This window comes from Gadus chalcogrammus, chromosome 13 (genome assembly GCF_026213295.1).
Source record: "Gadus chalcogrammus isolate NIFS_2021 chromosome 13, NIFS_Gcha_1.0, whole genome shotgun sequence".
NCBI lineage: Eukaryota > Metazoa > Chordata > Actinopteri > Gadiformes > Gadidae > Gadus > Gadus chalcogrammus.
This window is the reverse complement of record NC_079424.1, coordinates 3336444-3358568: the sequence shown is the minus strand read 5'-3', so window position 1 is coordinate 3358568 and position 22125 is coordinate 3336444. Positions and strand designations below refer to the sequence as shown.

At 43.6% G+C, this 22125-nt stretch overlaps 1 protein-coding gene across 1 annotated transcript; it reads left to right on the top strand.

Annotated features, from left to right (window-relative positions):
* Positions 1-1973: 1973 nt before the first annotated feature.
* On the top strand, positions 1974-12871 carry LOC130401805 (copine-1-like). The gene is made up of 16 exons (XM_056605782.1): positions 1974-2084; positions 2456-2584; positions 5609-5788; positions 6045-6119; positions 6334-6405; positions 6715-6798; positions 7197-7286; positions 7986-8084; positions 8426-8512; positions 8679-8738; positions 8842-8975; positions 9296-9350; positions 9800-9854; positions 10074-10207; positions 11030-11266; positions 11743-12871. The coding sequence occupies exons 2-16, from the start codon at positions 2456-2458 to the stop codon at positions 11869-11871; spliced, it is 1620 nt and encodes a 539-aa protein (XP_056461757.1). The 5' UTR covers positions 1974-2084; the 3' UTR covers positions 11872-12871.
* The last annotated feature ends 9254 nt before the right edge of the window (positions 12872-22125 follow it).

Sequence of the window (22125 nt, the reverse complement as noted above, 5' to 3'; positions counted from 1 at the left end):
ATTTATGAAAAGTCATCAAGAATATTAGCCCCAAACCCGACCCACATAGTACATGGTACTCCCTTAATCTTACCCAACCTAATTAATCCTAGCCAACATAGTGCATAGTAGTCTAACCGACCTAATGAACCCTAACCCAAATAGTACAATCTAATCAACATAGTACAACTCCTTTAGTACAACCCTAACTGAACCTAATTAACCCGAACCCCCATAACATGTTAAGTCTAACCCGCATAGTAAATCACTAATAAATAACCATATAGAATTATCCGAACACTCATATCTAGACTTTTACATACCAGTAGTTATCAGAGTAATTAACTTACTACGTAAGTAATGAAGTCATGACTAGGCCAATTAATACTTTTAGTTACTAGACTGACCAACTAGCAGTAAGGACCTCAAACTAACTAGTATCTGGCTGGTTACCCCCCTTGCATCATCTGTTTGAGCCTTTATCCTTCAGGTTGAAAACATAAGTTATATTATTAGTTCATACATATTAAGTTGAAGAATAAACATAGTTTATACTTATTACATAGAAGAGGAATAGTACCGCTGGCTCTGTTGGATACTGTGCCCTTCTTTATCTTTGGACGGGCAATAAAGTTGTTCCTCAGCATCGTTCAATAGTTGATATTCACGATATCATAATAACGGGTGAACTATGTTTTTTACTAATACTAATTTAATTACCGTTACTCATCACCCTCCAAATTCAGACCTGAGCACCAACGGTAAAATAATAACTGTCGGATCACCCGCTTCCATGACAACGTAAAGACGACATCCCAGTGCGCGGCGGAACTGGTTACTGTGGTTTGACGAGCTGGCCCCCTTCTTACACTGTGTGTGTGTGTGTGTGTGTGTGTGTGTGTGTGTGTGTGTGTGTGTGTGTGTGTGTGTGTGTGTGTGTGTGTGTGTGTGTGCGCGTGTGCGTGTGTGAGTGCGCGTGTCACATTATCTTCGAACAGCACTGTGTGTGAGTTCCCTGCGGTTGCTAGTTGTATTTCACCGTTGTTGCTCAGGTTCGATTTGAAGGGAAGTGGGAAGTACCTTTTAAAAGACAGGTGACCCGTTAACTATTCAAGGGGACATATTATACCACCAGGTGTTAGTGTGATTAGCAGTTACAAGCCGTTTTCCAAATCTGCGTCTTCTGACCTCTGACTTCATCACCAGTGGTTGTGTCCACCTAGATGTGCGCTGGATAGATCACTCTACCGGCCTACCCAGTAGGCATACGGCATACTGCCGTATGCCTACTAGTGTTTAAGGGTACCTGGGTACTGCAGTACTACTAGTGTTTAAGAGTACTCTGTACTGTAGTAGGCCTACTAGTGTATAAGGGTACCTGGGTACTGTAGTACTAGTGTTAAAGAGTACTCTGTACTGTAGTAGGCCTACTAGTGTTTAAGGGTACCTGGGTACTGTAGTACTAGTGTTTAAGGGTACTCTGTACTGTAGAACTACTTTTGTTTAAGGGTACTCAGGTTACATACTGTAGTAGGCACTTGTGTTTAACGGTGCTCTGGACTGTAGTGTTTCTGAGTCCTGCGCAGTATCATTAATATTATTAGTATTAGTAGGGCAGGTGGGTTTGTGTGACGTCAGCCGGTATGTGTGACGTCAGCCTAGACCTCTACATGTGCTCATATAAAGTTTAGTCTGGGGGTGCTTTGACTTTAAACTAGTATGTTGTGGCCGTGTGTATGCAGCAGACACGGAGTAAGATCAGCTTTACATAAGTCCGACGAACACGCCTGGTTGTCAGCGATGATCCAAAGTAACCTATAACTAAACTATTTAGCCATTTAAATGAAATCGAAACGCCTTTTTTTTCTTCACCCGACTTCCTGTTTTGTGTCTCGGTGACGTCACAGACACCACTGTCCAATCATATCCATTGTAGTGAGCTTTTGACCAATGAGAGAGCCTCGTTCTCCACCTATGCGAGCGATGGGCGGGCCTTGGTCCCGACCGCTCTGCCACTCCCTTTCCTTCATTGAACGTTTGAGCACCGCTGCGGACATTACTTTTGTATTTGAGTATTCTCGGGGACATAACTGCAGGAAAACAAGGTAAACTCCAATGTCTTAAGTATAATAAGTAACAGGCGGATGCCGCCGGAGATGTTTGAAGGCCGAACTGTGTTCCATGTGTGACTCAGTGGGTGCGGACTGCGTAAGCTGTCCTGACGGAAGTTGACGTTGTCTGTGCTCGTCTGTGTGTGTGTGTTTGTGCGCGCGCGCGTGCGCCAACGCGCGTGCGTGTGTTATTCTGGTCGTGTCTAAACGTTTGTGTGTATCTGTGTGTATCTGCGCGCGCATGCAGAAACGTGCGTGTATGATCTGATCGTTGACCTGATCATTGTTTGTGTGCGTGTGTTCTTGTGGTCCTGTGTGTCTATGCGTTCTGCTCATCACATGTGTGTATGTTTGTGTTTTCCCAGATGGCCGACTGCGTGTCCAAGGTGGAGCTGACGGTGTCATGCGCCACCCTCCTGGATAAAGACGTGGGCTCCAAGTCAGACCCGCTCTGCGTCCTGCTGCAGAGCACCGGGGACAACCAATGGGAGGAGGTGGGCTCTCTCTCTCTGCCATACCGTGTGTGTGTGTGTGTGTGTGTGTGTGTGTGTGTGTGTGTGTGTGTGTGTGTGTGTGTGTGTGTGTGTGTGTGTGTGTGTGTGTGTGTGTGTGTGTGTGTGTGTGTGTGTGTGTGTGTGAGAGAACCAATGGGAGGAGGTGGGCTCTCTATCACCTGTCGCCTGCCCTCTTTATTTTATAGTTGTTCTGATACCGATACCAGTATCATACTCCTCTGATATTTCCTAAAGCACAGTATCGGGTATAGGCGAGTATGCATCGATCCGATACCATCGCGTGACTAGCTCAGTTACTACAAAGGCAGAGAATATCCCAAACACGTTGGTTAATGGTCAGAGGGGGAAAGTTGGAATAGGAAGCTACCAAGTCGGAAAAACATTGATGCTCACGCTTAACTACAAGAATACAAATGTATCATTCCTGTTGGCGGAGTTTGTAGGCAGGACGATCCTTATTTGCTGCATTATAGAAATAAGAGATGGAACGTCTCTTGTCACTGATCGTTTTTCATGGGCCAAGACACATTCCGAACAGAGGAGGTTCTGTGTGTGGAGGAAGATATGGGCGGTACTCTGTCTATTCTAGATAAGCTACAGTTTATCCGTCTTATCTTTAATTAGACTATACTGCGTCTAAAGCTACTAATCTATGTTCTTTCATGAGGTTGTGAACTGAGGGCCCCTGTAGGGGGGTGTTAACGGCCAATGGCAGATGGTTACCTAGTAGCTGGGCCACCTCCTCGAGCAGAACTAGTTTTATTATGGTATGTACACACATGGTATGTATTATTGGAATTCTGCTTATCTCAGGTGGTGGAGCGGGTTGCCTGGTAACAGGAAGGGTTGCCAGTTTGATCCCCTAGCTGAGTGTTGAGATGTCCCTGACTAAGATGCCTCATCCTAACTGGTCCTGTCAAGCTGGCTGTCGCCTTGCGTGTTTGACACCGCCGTCGGTGTGTGAATGTGTCTATGAACCGTTGTAAGTCGCTTTGGATAAAGTCTGCTCGCTACCCTAAAATGTAAATCAATGTAAATGCAGACTAGCGTCGTTGGAGGCGGTGGTTCGGCTGCGTCTGAGGAAGGTAAAGTCTGTTCAGACAAGGCAACGGTGGCGTGTCCGTCCTCCACGCCTTCAGGCACTGAGCCAGAGGGACAGCATGTAGGAGCAGAGCTGTGTAATTATGTCGTGGATAACACACTTATTGTATGTTGTACGTTCTGGCACTTAAAAATAGTACTTAGCATCGTGTAGCATCTTCTCCTAGCTATCTTTGTTGTAAACAGGGAATGGGTTAACGATTGCTAGCGATTGTTAGAGCTTGGCAGCTTGGTTCTATGAACATCCTTACTGTACCTACAGTGAGATTTATTGTTTCTCTTTCTTCTGACAAATGTACTTATTGTAAGTCGCTTTGGATAAAAGCGTCTAGTAAATGCCCTAGATGTAAATGTCATGGATAAAATGCAACACTTTAGAGAGGTCGACAATCTAAGAGAGATCGAGAAAGCGGAAGTTTGAAAGATTAAGACTTTATTATCATTTGTAACAAGTAACAAAACCTGAGTTGGTTTGCCAAAGAACCCCTGTTCTGGATTCCTCCTACATGCACTGACCAATCACAACACTCTATGCAGCGGGCCTAGAGATTAGGCCCCTCCCCGTATACCCCACCTTGGTTCCCCACTAACTGAACCTACACTCATCCTCCTCCTCTGTATTCTCAGTAGATAACAACATAAAGAATTGACATCTAAAACATTACAGTTACATCAGGTGTGGAGCAGTGAGGTCCTCTTTGATTTGAATCCACTCCTCAACTTATTAATTAAACTGATATAACACAGACATAATAAACCAGATGTGCTTATGCGATGAGATTGTCTGTCAACCATCTTTGGCTTGAGGTAGTTTGTGACACAGTATTGAGTAAAGTGTATGAGCAAAGAAAACAACTCCCTTTACCACATACACGAGTCCACATAGAGAGTTGGCGGTGATGAGCTCAATGACAATCACTTCCACTCAGACAATAAGCATGCATTCAAACACTTTAAAACAACACCACTGTGTGTGATTGTGGAATACATTCAAAAAGTAGGCAGGGTTTGATTCTAACTGTAGTACTCACTAGTTAACTTTAACATATAAGTTAGTATGAGTAATGTGAGAGAAAGAATGCAGGGGGCTTCTTTCTTCTTTGTGGCCGTCGTGAAGCCCTCCCCATCTCTCCCTCTCAGGATGAGGTGATCCAGGTATAGAGAGGTTCACAGCTTTAAGGGGTCAACTCGGAGTCAGCTGAGTAACCGGGGTCCATCTCACAGGTCTGTCAGGAGGGGTAATGATTGACCCTTCGGAATGTGGTCCTTTGTTGACTGTGCTTTCTTCCACACTGATGTAATCCTTGTAAACCCGATAAGGCTTAATAAGACCTTAAACCTCAATCAATTTCTCCCATAATGCCTGAATTGTTGACACTGACAGTCATCACTTAGGCTCACGGTATATTTAATTAGTTTCCATCCCCTCTGCACAACAGATTTTCAGGCCAACATATACAAACATCATAGTAGAGATAGACTGCAATAAACATCATATTTTATTATAGTGTATGTAACTATATTTGATGTTGTAGTGTTTATAACTATATTTGATGCTATAAAGCAGGCACTGCTGTTTGTTTCTTTTCCATGTGCTTCTGGAAGCTATGCTTCCCATGTTGTTTACTGTGACAATAATGATACATGGAAAATCGACATACAAATTAAAAAGTCAATCATCAGCATTTAATTTGTCTATGTATTGAAACTGTACTGAACCTTGATTTCACGTACCGTATTGAAGGTGTGTGTGTGTGTGTGTGTGTGTGTGTGTGTGTGTGTGTGTGTGTGTGTGTGTGTGTGTGTGTGTGTGTGTGTGTGTGTGTGTGTGTGTGTGTGTGTGTGTGTGTGTGTGTGTGTGTGTTTGAATATGGTTACTGAAGTGTCCCTTCTGTCCCCCAGGTGGGGCGGACCGAGCGGGTGAAGAACTGCGACAGCCCGGCCTTCAGCCAGCGTCTGAAGGTGGACTACCACTTCGAGACAGTGCAGAAGCTCAAGCTCGCCGTCTACGATATCGACAACAAGTCGGTGGACCTCAAGGACGATGACTTCCTGGGGGGAGTGGAGCTGACGCTGGGCCAGGTAACACACCTGATGGTTAAATGTTGTGTTGTATAAACTTAGGTATAACTCCTGGGAGGAGTGAAGCACAGTCTGTGCCAGGTCGCACTCGGATAGCCAGCAGTGTACTGTCATGGTTATAGTTATATGAAGACATAAATATGTTTTTTTATATTTTATAGTTGTGGTTATTGTGATTGTTATAGTTATGTGATATCATGATATAAAAATGTTTCCTTATAGTTATGTTATATCATCTATATATTATTGTGTTCAGATTGTTGCCAGTAAAACTGTGACCAGACCACTACAGCTGAAGACCACCAAGCCAGCAGGGAAGGGAACCATCACTGTAAGTGTGTGTGTGTGTGCGCGTGTGCGTGTGCGTGCGTATAGATATGTGCGTATATATTCATGTGTTTGTGTGTGTGTATAGATATGTTTGTATATATTTGCATATTTATGTGTGTGTGTGTGTATAGATATGTTTGTATATATTTTCATATTTATGTGTGTGTGTGTATAGATATGTTTGTATATATTTTGTATTTATGTTTGTGTCTCAGGTGACAGCTGAGGAGATTAAAGACAAGAGAGCCATCGTCCTGGAACTAGACGCTAAAAACCTGGACAAGAAGGTAAAACACTCTCACTCTCATTATCACAATCACTCTATAATGATATTGTTTATAATGTTTATATGTGAAGCCTTTGGAGTCTACCTTGTGTATGGAAAGTGTTATTTAAATAAAGTTGTGCTGCCTTGCCTATAAACAGGATGCAATTAGTTTTAATAATGGACAGCTATACAGATAGATAAAGTGCTAGATGGATGAATTGATAGATACAGTAGGCAGGAGGTAAGTACAGTCGGTAGACGGGTACACTAGGCAGGTACAGTCGGTAGGTTGCTTGGTAGGAACTAGCTAACCCTGTCTGTTTCTTAGGACCTCTTTGGGAAGTCTGATCCTTTCCTGGAGTTTTATAAACAAGGAGCTGGTGGCGAGTGGCAGCTGGTGTACAGAACTGAGGTACGCAAGGACACACACACACACACACACACACACACACACACACACACACACACACACACACACACACACACACACACACACACACACACACACACACACACACACACACACACACACACACACACACACACACACACACACACACACTAACAAACACATCGGCCCATTTGCTCGACCCTTAAAGGATTGACTAAAACACTTTGAAATTGTTATAAAGCGTCCAACATCTATTTCCCATTAATCAACTGTTTATTTTGTATGTAAAAAAGGATTTATTAGTAATTGTGAAAACATTTGTCAGTATGCTAGGATGCACAATGCCTCATGGGTTATACATTTTGGACTGTCATGTGTATGATGATGATGATGATGATGATGATGATGATGATTTACAGGTGGTGAAGAACAATCTGAATCCCAGCTGGAAGAAGTTCACACTTTCTCTGCAAACCTTCTGTAGTGGAGATCTGGACGCTCCCCTCAAGGTACACACACACGCACACACATGCACACGCACATACACACAGGACCAAACAAGTGGAACTCACAGCCTTAGTGGACGGCCTGAACGGCCAATGACACGACACTTCTCCGTCTGCACGAATAAGCACTTAGCTGACACCGGACACGCCCCTCCCGCCGGTCGTCCTACTCATACCAGACGAAGGACGAGAGCCACACACACACACACACACACACACACACACACACACACACACACACACACACACACACACACACACACACACACACACACACACACACACACACACACACACACACACACACACACACACCATCCTCTCAGAACGAACCAATGAGCTGGCAGTCACTGCAGGGGTCCGCCTAATCTACGCTCTGATTGGTCGATCAGGAGCAGGCACAGGAATCAAACTCTCTGTATTAAAGGATCGATCGGTGATTATCACCGGCTTGCTGAACATTACTCTCTTATTGCACAACTACTTACTCAAGAAATTAACCATTTGACGCAAAATACAACGACCACAAAAAATGATAGGTCCCATATTGATATAAAAACGATTTTATCGCTTCCTCCTAGAACAATAGTCTGTTACGTTCTAGGGTTGGAAACGGCGTCCATAACAACGGTTCATCTCAGCGGGTTGAGAAGTGTCTAGTCTCACCCTCCTCCTCCTCTCCTCCTCTTCCTCCTCCTGCAGGTTAACTGCTTGGACTCGGACAGCGATGGATCCCACGATCTGATTGGTTCCTTCACGGCTAAAGTTTCCGATTTCCAGAAGGCAGCACATGGCTCACCGGTGAGATTCATTTATGTTCCTTTAAATGAGTGTCTAAACCAAACGAGTGTCCCCCAATCCTGATGTTGAATGAATTTTACTGTTCACTGACGAGGCTGAACTAGTGGGACCAATAATAACAAATGGTAAAGAGAAGTTATAAATTATAAATCATAAGTAATACATTCGACAATAAAAGTGAAATGGTAAATAATGTATAGTAAATAGTAAATAATTCATATAGATAATAGTAAATACTAAATAATTCATAGTATATAGATAATAGTAAATAATTACCAGTGAAGAAGAAGTAATATTATTATTATTTTGGGTGATTGTTATTGTGATTATTTTTACTACAGGCGGAGTTTGACTGTGTCCATCCTGACAAGCAGAAAAAGAAGAAGAGTTATAAAAACTCTGGAGTTGTTTGTGTAAAAAGCTGCAAGGTAAGAGCTAGACTGCATTTACCTGTCAGCTAGGAGCTAGGCTGCATTTACCTGTCAGCTAGGAGCTAGACTGCATTTACCTGTCAGCTAGGAGCTAGACACTACATTATCCAGAATCCCCCTGGTCACCGCTCAAGAATGAATGTGTGTTTTTGCATTTCCACAGATGGTGTCACAACACACCTTCCTGGACTACGTCATGGGAGGATGCCAAATCAACTTCACCGTAAGACAGACAGACACACACACACACACACACACACACACACACACACACACACACACACACACACACACACACACACACATAATGGTTTGTGTGTCTGTAGGTGGGCATCGACTTCACCGGCTCCAATGGGGACCCTCGCTCTCCGAACTCGCTCCACTACATGAGTCCAGACGGTCTGAACCAGTACCTGTCCGCCACATGGTCCGTGGGCCTGGTGGTCCAGGACTATGACACGTGAGTACATATACCTGTGTGTGTGTGTGTGTGTGGCTCTCGTCCTTTCTCTCCCACCTAACCCTCTCTGTCTAGTTTCAAGATTCAAAGAGCTTTATTGACATGGAAAACATACATTTAAATTGCCAAAGCACCAAAAGTAAAACAATTGGTGACAAATTATTAGCCAATCAGGGACAGCAAGGCTATGGGCCAATCAGGGATCGCCCCAGGTCTTTGGTCCCACCCACAAGACTGCTGATTGAATGTGATTCTACACTCAAGAGCTCTTATGACCTCTCGTGACCTCATGACTTCTCTCTCTCTCCTGTCCCTCTCAGAGATAAATTCTTTCCAGCTTTCGGTTTTGGAGCCAAACTTCCTCCAGATTACCAGGTCAGTATTAACCCCTAGCTCTACATCCAGACTAGTCAGACAATTCCAATTTGTCTACATTTATATTAGGACGTCACCAACGGCTGAATCACACTTATTTCCAGGCTATATCCGGTGATGCAATGCGGTTTTTATCGTCAGCAGATTCCTCCAACGGGGATGCTCGGTCACACATGGCTTAGGGTCGGCAGGCTTGTCAAATAAACTTCTTGTTGGCAAATCCAAAAAAACACGAGCACATGAACGGAAAACACAAAGGCTAAAGCCACAATGTCAACAGACGTTAGCAGTGAACCCGTCCGACCGTTCAGTACAGCGTGTGGGTACAAAACATCCATTCAGTGGGGCCAGGTTAGCCCTGTCAAACAAGAGTTGCTTGGTCTCGCCACACAGACACACATTCGCTCGTGTTCTTTTTTCCGAACTATCTTTTTCTTCCTGACCTGCAGGCGGCCAATCACCAATTTGCTCTCAACTTCAACCCAGCTAACCCCTTCTGCCAAGGTACACACACACACACACACACACACACACACACACACACACACACACACACACACACACACACACACACACACACACACACACACACACACACACACACACACACACACACACACACACACACACACACACACACACACACTCCCCCCCCCCCCCCCCAAGGATGGTTAGTTTTGTCCTAGATCTCAAATGGTAGTGCTGTGTTGTGTCGTCCCCCAGGTGTCCAGGGCATCGTGGAGGCCTACCGCCAGGCCCTGCCCCAGCTCAAACTCTCCGGTCCCACTAACTTCTCCCCCCTCATCAACCACGTGGCCTCCATCGCCTCCGCCGCCACCCAGGGCAGCCACGCCACTGTGAGGACTCAATACACACACAAACATCCTAAACATCCTAGAGCCTAACCTAGCACTCAACAGTATGGTCTTGATAGCACGCTATAGACTCATGAAGCGGACGTTAGTGTGGGATTAAGGATGTGTTCTTGCTTGAGGACGTGCGTACAGATTTACGCTGATGCAATGCAAGCGGTTTAGGAGATGGGAACATGTACATTGAGGGCATTCAGCAGACGCTTTTATCTAAAGCGAGATTTACAATAAGTACATTGGTCAAAAGATTGAGACACAGTATATCACTGTCGGTACAGTAATGATGTTCATAGAACCAAGTGCCAAGCACTAAAAATCGCTAGGTTAACCCACTCCCCGTACACAACCAAGATGGCTAGGATGAGATGCTACACGATGCAAAGGGCTATTTTTAAGTGCCATGACGTACAACATACAATAAGTGCGTAAGAAGGGTGTGGGGGGGGGGGTAAGGGGGAGGCTATGCAGAGTCTAGGTGACCTTTGACAAGTTCAAATGAAGGGGTGTATGAATGAGATCGGAGTGCGCCCTGACCCCCTGTGTGTGTGCAGCAGTACTTCCTGTCCCCCCTCTGACCCCCTGTGTGTGTGCAGCAGTACTTCCTGTCCCCCCCTGCCCTTCCTGTGTGTGTGCAGCAGTACTTGCTGTCCCCCCTGACCCCCTGTGTGTGTGCAGAGGTACTTCCTGTCCCCCCCCCTCTGACCCCCTGTGTGTGTGCAGCAGTACTTCCTGTCCCCCCTGACCCCCCTGTGTGTGTGCAGCAGTACTTCCTGTCCCCCCCCTCTGACCCCCACTGTGTGTGTGCAGCAGTACTTCGTTCTCCTCATCCTGACCGACGGGGAGATCACGGACTTCGACCAGACGAAGGAGGCGGTGGTGCGCGCCTCGCGCCTGCCGCTGTCCATCATCATCGTGGGCGTGGGGCCGGCCGACTTCAAGGCCATGGAGCTGCTGGACGGGGACGACGGCCTGCTGCGCTCCACCACCGGGGAGGCCGTCGCGCGCGACATCGTGCAGTTCGTCCCCTACACCAAGTTCGCCGACGTAAGTCTTTCAGTTTGAGTTGCAGAGCTTTGAGTTTTGTGTTTGTTTCGCACAGACTAAGGGCCGTTACAATAGTCGACGCATCGCTACGCATACGCGTCCAAAAGGCTACGCGACGCAACGCTGGCGTTGCGTCGTTGTTATCCGCTTATTACATGACTACGAAAAAATAACTTCACACAAGTGTGTCTTTTTACAATTACCATTCGTAGTGTTGATCATCTCTGTCTCTGTCTCTGTCTCTGCCTCTCTGTCTCTCTGTCTCTCTCTGTCTCTCTCTGTCTCTCTGCCTCTCTCTGCCTCTCTCTCTCTCTGTCTCTGTCTCTGCCTCTCTCTCTCTCTCTGTCTCTCTCTCTCTCTCTCTCTCTCTCTCTGTCTCTGTCTCTGTCTCTGTCTCTGTCTCTGTCTCTGTCTCTGTCTCTGTCTCCGTCTCCGTCTCCGTCTCCGTCTCTGTCTCTGTCTATCTCTCTCTCTAGGCCCCACCCGGTGCGCTGGCTAAGAGTGTTCTTGCCGAGGTTCCCAACCAGCTGGTGTCTTACTTCAAGATGATGGGGCTGGAGCCCGGCAAAATGGCTCCGCCCAAACAGGCTGAGCTCAAACCATAAGCCACTCCCCTTCCCTGTCTGAGCCACAGCCCTACTGTGCTTAGGCCACACCCCCTACCATGCCTTATCCACACACCCTACCACTGAATGCCAAAGCCACACCCCATATCGTGCCTAAGCCACACCCCTCAACGGGCCTAAGCCACATATCCTACTGCAGAATGCTTAAGCCACACCCCTACTGAAGCAGTCCTAGGACACGCCCTGTTTATGCAATAATACGTCTATATGAAACCTTTAAAATGTACTCCACAGTTATGTAGCTCCATTTAAACCTGATCATTTACTGAGATATAATCGTTGTAATTCCACGTGTTTCTTGGTCTGACTCAGACCAGAAGATGGACCCAAGATATGAGTGTCATATATCATGTATTTACTTTTATTATTATCTTCATGACTTTCCTGGAAGTAATGTCAATACAGGTCTGGTCTATCTTAGCATGTGCCAGCCGATAGCCCTGTTCTGTTACTCTAGCCGCTTGCCTCTGCCTAGCTGCTAGCTCTAGCTGCTTGCCTTGACTGGTATTGTGCCTAATTGTGCCAACTGGTTCAAACTAGTGCCTATTGGTTCTAACCAGTGCCAACCGGTTCTAACTAGTGCCAACTGGTCCTCACTGGTAATTTTGAGAATTTATGGACATGCTGCTTTGCACTATAATCTATAAGCTTCTATTCTTGAAGCCATTTTGCATCAACTTCCAATCTTCTCCCGAGATAATCCAAGACCACTTCCACACGGAGCTGAATCATGAAGCGTGTTTGACTATACGGTCCGTCCGTTGCCAGTTGCGTCAATCAATCACAGCGTGTACTGACGCTAGAGCGGGCATCCATTATGGCCACCAGGGGGCGCCAAAACCTCTCTATAATCAGTGTATTCTTGGCTTATGCTTGTCTGGGAGGAAGACAAGGCTGCAAAAGTGTCATGATTCCGCTTGAGCTTTGGTGTATTATGGCTTTTATACTTGAAATAAACTGATTTAATTTTACTTCTGTGTACTTGAATGTTTACTTGAGTCTCATTGTGTGTTGTAGTACGTGCACAGTAGATGCAAAGATGGTCTGATTTTATTTTTGACAAAATATTCACTCAATGAGTTTATATTTGAAAAACCACCAACACAGGCAACACTTGAACCCCGGGCTACAGCACTCACCGCTCAGCAGGTGTGGAGTCAGCAGGTGCTATCACTCGACCACTTAGACCACTAACTAACCACTCAGCAGGTGCTATCCCTCGACCACTTAGACCACTAACTAACCACTCAGCAGATGCTATCCCTCGACCACTTAGACCACTAAAACTAACCACTCAGCAGGTGCTATCACTCTACCACTTAGACCACTAACTAACCACTCAGCAGGTGCTATCCCTCTACCACTTAGACCACTAACTAACCACTCAGCAGGTGCTATCCCTCTACCATTTAGACCACTAACTAACCACTCAGCAGGTGCTATCCCTCTACCACTTAGACCACTAACTAACCACTCAGCAGGTGTTACACTCTACCACTTAGACCACTAACTAACCACTCAGCAGGTGCTACACTCTACCACTTAGACCACTAACTAAGCAGGTGTTATCACTCTACCACTTAGACCACTAACTAACCACTCAGCAGGTGTTATCACTCTACCACTTAGACCACTAACTAACCACTCAGCAGGTGTTATCACTCTACCACTTAGACCACTAACTAAGCCATGTCTTTGGCGACACTTATTGTGTTAATTCTTCCCATTGATACAAACAGTTTTGCCACCAACACCAAGGTCATAACATTCAGAATACTGCTGAAGCAAGGGCTTTCACCAGTGGACCATAGGCTCAGTCACCATCTGGTAATAGATAAATACATTAATTTACATGACAATTTTCGAGATTGCAGATTAAAATTCAGAACTAAATGCTACAACTGAAACCAAGCAATATCATCCCACTGCAGACACAAATGGGCGTTCTCGTGTGGTGGGAGTTCCTGTTTACGCAGACTGGAACGCCCCCTTCTTATTCTTCGTCGCCTTTCTCGCTGAACTGTATTAAAATTTCAAAGTGTACTACTCCGAAACCATGTAAATAGTGTTGTAAATAAACTTCCAAAGCTTTTCAAATCTTATTTGGCAAATTACTTCACATGGTGTGTCTTTTTACAATTTATTAGTTACCAGCATTCGTAGTGTTGATCAGCAGTGAAATAGTCTGCTATAAGACGTTGACGTCGCTTAGCAACCAAAGACGCTGGGGTTGACAACTTACCGGTCTGCTACCCTTGCAAGTGAACGGAGCGTTCCACGGCATTGAGAAGACCAGTGTAATAAAGGCCTGTAAAATGTCTGTTTATGGCATAGATTTCTCCTCAGATTAGGCCAATAAAGCAATGATAACAAAAACAAAAAAAACACAAACGCTCGATCAAAGGCCCCCTCTCCCTCGGGTCAATCAAAACCCTCATCGTTTTAACATGAATTGGCTAAACAAATGACCACTGTACCATATTTAAACACAATTCAAATTGTGCAGAGAATTATTTCCATTGGTCATTCTCAGTGGCGGCTGGCGATCAAACATGTTGGTGGGGCACAGTAACAGACAGGGGGTCTGAGGTCGTCCCCCCCCCCCCGTATATATATTTTTTATTTAATAGATTTGATTTCCGGTTTTCTGGTGCATTTTGGGGATGGCCACTACCTATTTACCTACTTTTCATTCAGATTCATAGCCTACATCCTGACTTGCAGGGCCTGGACAAGCTTACACTGCATATACAGACTTCTACTTCATGGCCATTCCACCAGCCATTGCTATTTGACCCATTGTTGTTATACTGATATTGAGACAAATCATGATCACTGTCCTATAGCGTCCATTTTTTGTGAGTCTCAATGTCTACTTCAAATGCAGTTAGAAATATGGGACAGTTGCTTCATTTTGTTTATATGCTACAGGCCGAAAGACTAAATTAATATGTAACTTACTTGCTCCTTTTAAGTATAACATTGCTTGGGGAGTCCAATTCCTCCACTGAAAAGGGTGGAAAGTGCTTACAACTCTCTGCTAGGTAGCGATCTATGACACTGTTGTTTTTTATTGGTTGTCATGAGAAAACCACAGACATATTTAAAATATAAATGTCAGTGGGAAGTGGAGAGAGCTGTGAGCTAACCCCCTGGAGACCGGGGTTCAAGTCCGGTTGATGTCCTCTGTTGGAAGACTCTTATCTCTATTTCATGCGAATTATAAAGTCAAGTATAACCATTGTGTTGACTTTATTCTGTGTCTTGATGGTGCATTGATAAGTTCGGAGGTTAATACTCCAAATAGCTCAGGTTCGGATCCCTGCAAAAACGTCGACAGTGGTACTGCTGTTGTTTTTTATTGGTCAACATGGAAAAACATGAGGGGTAACTCTGTCGTTTTTTATCGGCCGTCATGAAATAAACATAAGGGGTAACACTGTCGATATTCATCAAATAAAACATAGGGGGTAACACTGTTGTCTTTGTCAAATAAAATATAAGTCGTTTTTTATTGGTCGTCATGAAAAAAAACTTAAGGGGTAACACTGTTGTTTTTAATTGGTCGTCATGAAAAAAACATTAGGGGTAACACTGTCGTTTTTCTTTGGTCGTCATGAAAAAAAAAACAAGGGGTAACACTGTTGTTTTTTATCGGTCGTCATGAAAAAACATAAGGGGTAACACTGTCGTTTTTTATCAGTCGTCATGAAAAAAAACATAAGGGGCAACACTGTTGTTTTTTATCGGTCGTCATGAAAAAAACATAAGGGGTAACACTGTCGTTTTTTATCGGTCGTCATGAAAAAAACATAAGGGGTAACACTGTTGTTTTTTATCGGTCGTCACGAAAAAAACATAAGGGGTAACACTGTCGTTTTTTATCGGTCGTCGTGAAAAAAAACATAAGGGGTAACACTGTTGTTTTTTATTGGTCGTCATGAAAAAAAACATAAGGGAAATAATAGAAAAACACACATACATTTTAATGTCATGTATATCCACATAAGGGGTAACAATAACACTGTCGATATTCATCAAATAAAACATAGGGGGTAACACTGTTGTTTTTCTTTGGTCGTCATGAAAAAAACCAGAAGGGGTAACACTGTTGTTTTTTATTGGTCTTCATGAAAAACAACATAAGGGGTAACACTGTTGTCTTTGTCAAATAAAATATAAGTCGTTTTTTATTGGTCGTCATGAAAAAAAACTTAAGGGGTAACACTGTTGTTTTTAATTGGTCGTCATGAAAAAAACATTGGGGGTAACACTGTTGTTTTTCTTTGGTCGTCATGAAAAAAAACCAGAAGGGGCAACACTGTCGTTTTTTATTGGTCGTCATGAAAAAAAACATAAGGGGTAACACCGTTGTTTTTTATCGGTCGTCATGAAAAAAACATAAGGGGTAACACTGTCGTTTTTTATCGGTCGTCGTGAAAAAAAACATAAGGGGTAACACTGTTGTTTTTTATTGGTCGTCATGAAAAAAAACATAAGGGAAATAATAGAAAAACACACATACATTTTAATGTCATGTATATCCACATAAGGGGTAACACTGTCGATATTCATCAAATAAAACATAGGGGGTAACACTGTTGTTTTTCTTTGGTCGTCATGAAAAAAACCACAAGGGGTAACACTTGTTTTTTATTGGTCTTCATGAAAAACGACATAAGGGGTAACACTGTTGTCTTTGTCAAATAAAATATGTCATTTTTTATTGGTCGTCATGAAAAATAACTTAAGGGGTAACACTGATGTTTTTAATTGGTCGTCATGAAAAAAAGCATAAGGGGTAACACTGTTGTTTTTTATTGGTCGTCATGAAAAAAAACATAAGGGGTAACACTGTCGTTTTTTATCGGTCGTCATGAAAAAAAACATAAGGGGTAACACTGTCGTTTTTTATCGGTCGTCATGAAAAAAAACATAAGGGGTAACACTGTCGTTTTTTATCGGTCGTCACAAAAAAAACATAAGGGGTAACACTGTCGTTTTTTATCGGTCGTCGTGAAAAAAAACATAAGGGGTAACACTGTCGTTTTTTATTGGTCGTCATGAAAAAAAACATAAGGGAAATAATAGAAAAACACGTATATCCTCTTTGTTGATGATTGATCATTGTGAATTTTCATCGCCTCAGTGGTGCAGTGGAGTGTACTCATTGATAATTTCGGAGGTTAATGCTCCAAACAGCTCAGGTTCGGATCCCTGCAAAAACGTGGACAGGGGTACCGCTGTTGATTTTTTTTATTGGTCGTCATGAAAAAAACCATAAGGGGTAACACTGTCGTTTTTTATCGGCCGTCATGAAATAAACATAAGGGGTAACACTGTCGTTTTTTATCGGCCGTCATGAAATAAACATAAGGGGTAAACCTGTCTATATTGATCAAATAAAACATAGGGGGTAACACTGTTGTCTTTCTTTGGTCGTCATGGAAAAAAACACAAGGGGAAACACTGTCGTTTTTATCAAATGAAACATGAGGGGTGACACTGTCATTTTTCTTTGGTCGTCATGAAAAAAAACATAAGGGGTAACACTGTTGTTTTTGATTGGTCGTCATGAAAAAAAACACAAGGGGTAACACTGTTGTTTTTTATTGGTCGTCATGAAGAAAAACATAAGTGGTCACACTGTTGTCTTTGTCAAATAAAATATAAGGGGTAACACTGTTGTTTTTCATCAGTCATCATGGAAAAAAAACCATAAGGCGTAACACTGCCGTTTTTATCAAATGAAACGTAAAGGGTGACAATGTATAGAATAGAATAGAATAGAATAGAATAGAAACACACACACACACACACACACACACACACACACACACACACACACACACACACACACACACACACACACACACACACACACACACACACACACACACACACACACACACACACACACACACACACACACACACACACACACACACACACACACACACACACACACACACACACACACACACACACACACTCAATCAGATGGATCCGACCGGCGGGATCCGACCGGGATTTCCGTTGCGATGGGTTTCCTCTATCAGCGACTTATATAATAAACAAATTATGTAAAACAAAACCTTCTTTCATTTTAAAATAATAGTATGCAAATATGTTGAATAGGCCTCCATCTTTGTTATACTTTTAAAATGTTCCTATATAGCCTATTTTATACTTTACACACTGATATTTTAAAACAGGAATGCGAAATGCATCCTGGGATATTTAACGGTCCCAAGTCCACACCATGGACCATGGCCATGGACACATTGGGCTAGCGGCTAGCCCCACCAGGAAGAAAAATAATCTCCGTTCACTTCAACAGAGAAACACTCTGAGCATGCGCATTTCAATGTTTCCATTCCAATACACATTGCATTGGGCTGGTGGGGCTAGAGCATGGCTAGTATGGAAAGCCAAGAAGGCCACAATCCGGCCCTAGAATGGCGCGGTAAAAGTGCAAAACCGCACGGAACCCGTACGGAATCCGTACGGATTTTGCACTTTTACCACGCCATTCTAGGGCCGGATTGTGGCCTTCTTGGCTTTCCATAGGCTAGAGCCCTAATATGTCCATGCTAGAGCCCCTCTTGCACCTCCAGACGAACTCAGCCGGAAGAAGCAAGCCAGGGTCGACTAAAAATTTAATAAAAGCGCCAAACTTGTTATTTTATAGTACTATAAAATAAACCCCTTCTTATATATATATATATAAAAATATATATATTCTATTTTTTATATATATATATATATATTTTTTCATTTATTTATTTTTCTCTTGTGAGAGTAGCGACTTGCCCCTAATGACCAGTCGCCACTGGTCATTCTGACCGGGGTCATTTAGAATTGTCGGTCCTCCTCATTTTTTTCCGGTCAATGACCGGTAATAACCGACAACGGAAACTCTGCTATAAACCGGCCTAACTTTCACCGTCAACACCGAACCCCTTCTTCTTCGCACGGCTGTCAACTTCCGGAACATTCGCTAGTTAGAATTTCTCAAACAGCAGTTTCAAGTACGGGTAGCATAGAACTAACGTTAGCCAAGTGGGGGCTCCATGATTGCTAAATCTAACGAGAGAGGTAAAATTGCCATTAAGGAAGGAAAGCATAGTATGCTTTGCGAGTGTGCTTCGCAGTATGCCTTGCGAAACCCAGTATGCCTTTCGAAACCCCTCGTGATTGGTCGATGAAAAGTTACCAGGAACGCCTAATGGGCGTTCTTGTGTCATGACGGAAACGCCCAAGCCTGCAGCTGGACCCTTCTCAAACCAAGAGGTTTTGAGGTGTTGCTCTAACTGGGAGGACTTCACAGCTGTTGGAAGCCAGAGAAATCATTCATAGTGATGGTAAAACACTAGTGCCCCCACCCACACACAAACTATAAAATCAACCACAAACATGCAATCATCACACATACCTACACATAGTTTATATGCTAGATTTAAATTAACAGACATCTCCCCCCCCTGTAAATACTTTCACAAATGTGACGTTAATGAAAGTATGATAAATGTAAGGAAGAGTAGACAGCATGACTGTAGGCATCAATTCTTTATTCAGACGTCCATTACCTCCAACATGACCTCATGAACTCTGTCTGACCACATGGAAGTACAGGCACTTTGTGTAACCATTCTTTGCTCTACAATAGGAAAAAATAACTCAAAGGTTTCTAAAGTAGCAATTTGTGTGTGTGCTTAAAAATCTGTGTTGGCCAAAAAAATACCTGGAAAATGTACAAGGCATTTTCCATATTGTGTCCTAAAGTGTTTGCTACAGCTCTGTAATATATTTACACAGCTATATATTATGTATCTAAAAATAATTTCTAAAAAAAACTAAGTTAAAATACTTACATTTCAAGGTGTATACTCTATTTACATCTGGTGGACTTATTAAAATCATACCCTTGCTGTTATGATCACATTTTAAAAAGGTTGTTGTGCTAATTTAGAATCAAATCAGCTAATTAAATGCCCCAACCCATTTCTATAAATTATTTACATACACAGTAAATTACGGTTTAGTTATTTGCAGTAGATTTCAGTCTGTATTTGTATAGGCTCCGGTTTTTCATGTAAGGGGCCGCCGATAAAGTTATTGTTGAATGAGAATGGATGTTACAGTGCTTCTCCTAGACAAGTAACGCAAAAGAGACATTAATACATACCCTGTACATACAGTGATGCTGCGGCACGGAATGGATACAGTGAATTTGGGCGTGGGTGGATTAATGTCACTTTCCTTAGTGTTAAAATGATAGAGATATATATATATATATATATATATATATATATATATATAGATATAGATATAGATATATATATACAAAGTCAAACCTCTGTTTTCATACAACTCATCGGTTATGATGAGTAACTCATCAGTACTTCAGTCTCCTATAAGTAACATGTCAGATTTAAAGTGCTGCCCTCTACAATAAAATAGACTTAGTCTGTACAGCAGTCTCTGATGGTACCTCACCTCACAGTACCCCCCCCCCCCCCCCCCCACACACACACACACAATTACAAACACACACACACACATACAGTAATGGTCCTTTGGGCCACCGAATGCTGTTTCTGAGAGAGCTGACATGTCTTGAAGGCACGTCCTGGTTTTTGAGCACTAATGGGGGAAGACAGTGCACTTAAAGGGGACATATTATACCACCAGGTGTGAGTGTTATTAGCCTTACAAGCCGTTTCGATAATCTGCCCCATATGACATCACTAGTGGGCGTGTCCACCTAGATCTGTGCTGGATAGATGAGCAACGTTTACTTCAGTCCACTGGGTACTGGTAGGCTGGTCGACTGATCTATCCAGCACAGATCTAGGCTGACCACACCTGGTGGTATAATATGTCTCCTTTAACTTTGGTCCCTTTCTATGAGCGTTCTACTCTTCCTCTTTAGAAGAGAAGGAGAGTAAAAGAGTGGTTGTGGGCCAGACTGGAGCTACCTCAGGTTAGGCATCACCGCCAACTCCGGCTGCTCCAACACCTGCCCTCAGGTACGTCTGTGAAGGCCTCAGTAAGTCAAACCTCAAAACCTCTTTCAAGGCACCGCGGTTCAGAGTTGAACCATTTAAAAGGCACTTTACAGTAATTTTGAGGGGGAACCTACAAACTCACAAACTAAACCCCTGGCACAGAGTTTTGGTGTTGCATTCAAGGCCTCACTCACTGACCTTAAACAAGGACACACACACACACACACACGTGGTGCCCTCACTCAATCTAATCCATCACGTTGATACACCAATCTGCAAATTTGGCCATCTTGTATCGTCTTTACAGGTGAATTATTTTTTGCTTGTATGAAAAACTTTCTTGCAATATCAAATCAATATTTTTTTTCTGCAAAGGATTCCACTACGTTTCTGTGGAGAGCGAAGGGAACTGAACCGCATCAAAGAGTGTCTTTTAATGTACACTAACGGTTCTGTCTTCTGGCTGTTCTCAGCTGCTCTTCAAATCATTATGTTATTTCTCCTGAAGTTTGCTCTAATGTTTAAAAAGGAACAGTGATGTAGAATATTTTCTGTATAGCAGACAGACACACACACATACGCAAGGACACACACACCCCTCTTTGAGGGACTTACGTGACTGATGAAGAAGCCAAACAAAACCAAGACTCTAGCTCCCCCTGGTGGAGAGAAACGAAACAAAGACATAAACGGAAGAACGGTTCCTCAAGGCGACCGCGCTGCCACAACGGCTCCGGAAAGTACAGAATACAAATATAACGAAAATAAAAGAGTTAAAAATGAATCTCCTATTTCGATTATTTTCGAAAAGAGATTAAAAAAACCGGCATCCGAAGACGGTTACACATTAAAATACAGCAGAAGAGTTGAAAGCCGCACACAAGAGTTGTTTAAAATCTTGAAAATGGGTTCGGGTTATTTACGCCAAACATCTTCCTTCTTTCGACATCGTCAACGCCCACTTCTGACACACACGCCCATGAGTTCTGTGTTGCCGCGGCGATGACGGGGATGGGAGGAGAGGAGGTCGGGAGGCGTCTCCCCCTCCCTCCCTCCTTCCCTCCCTCCCTCCCTAGACGGGTGAGGATGCTGCGTGGGGCGGGGCCGACAGGGACAGTGACGTCAGTAACCAGTGTAGCCTCTACCTCCCCCCCCCGCGGGGCGGCGTTGGCCTGGACCGTTTATAGGGTTTAAGGAGGGGGAGGGGGGGGGGGGGGGGGGG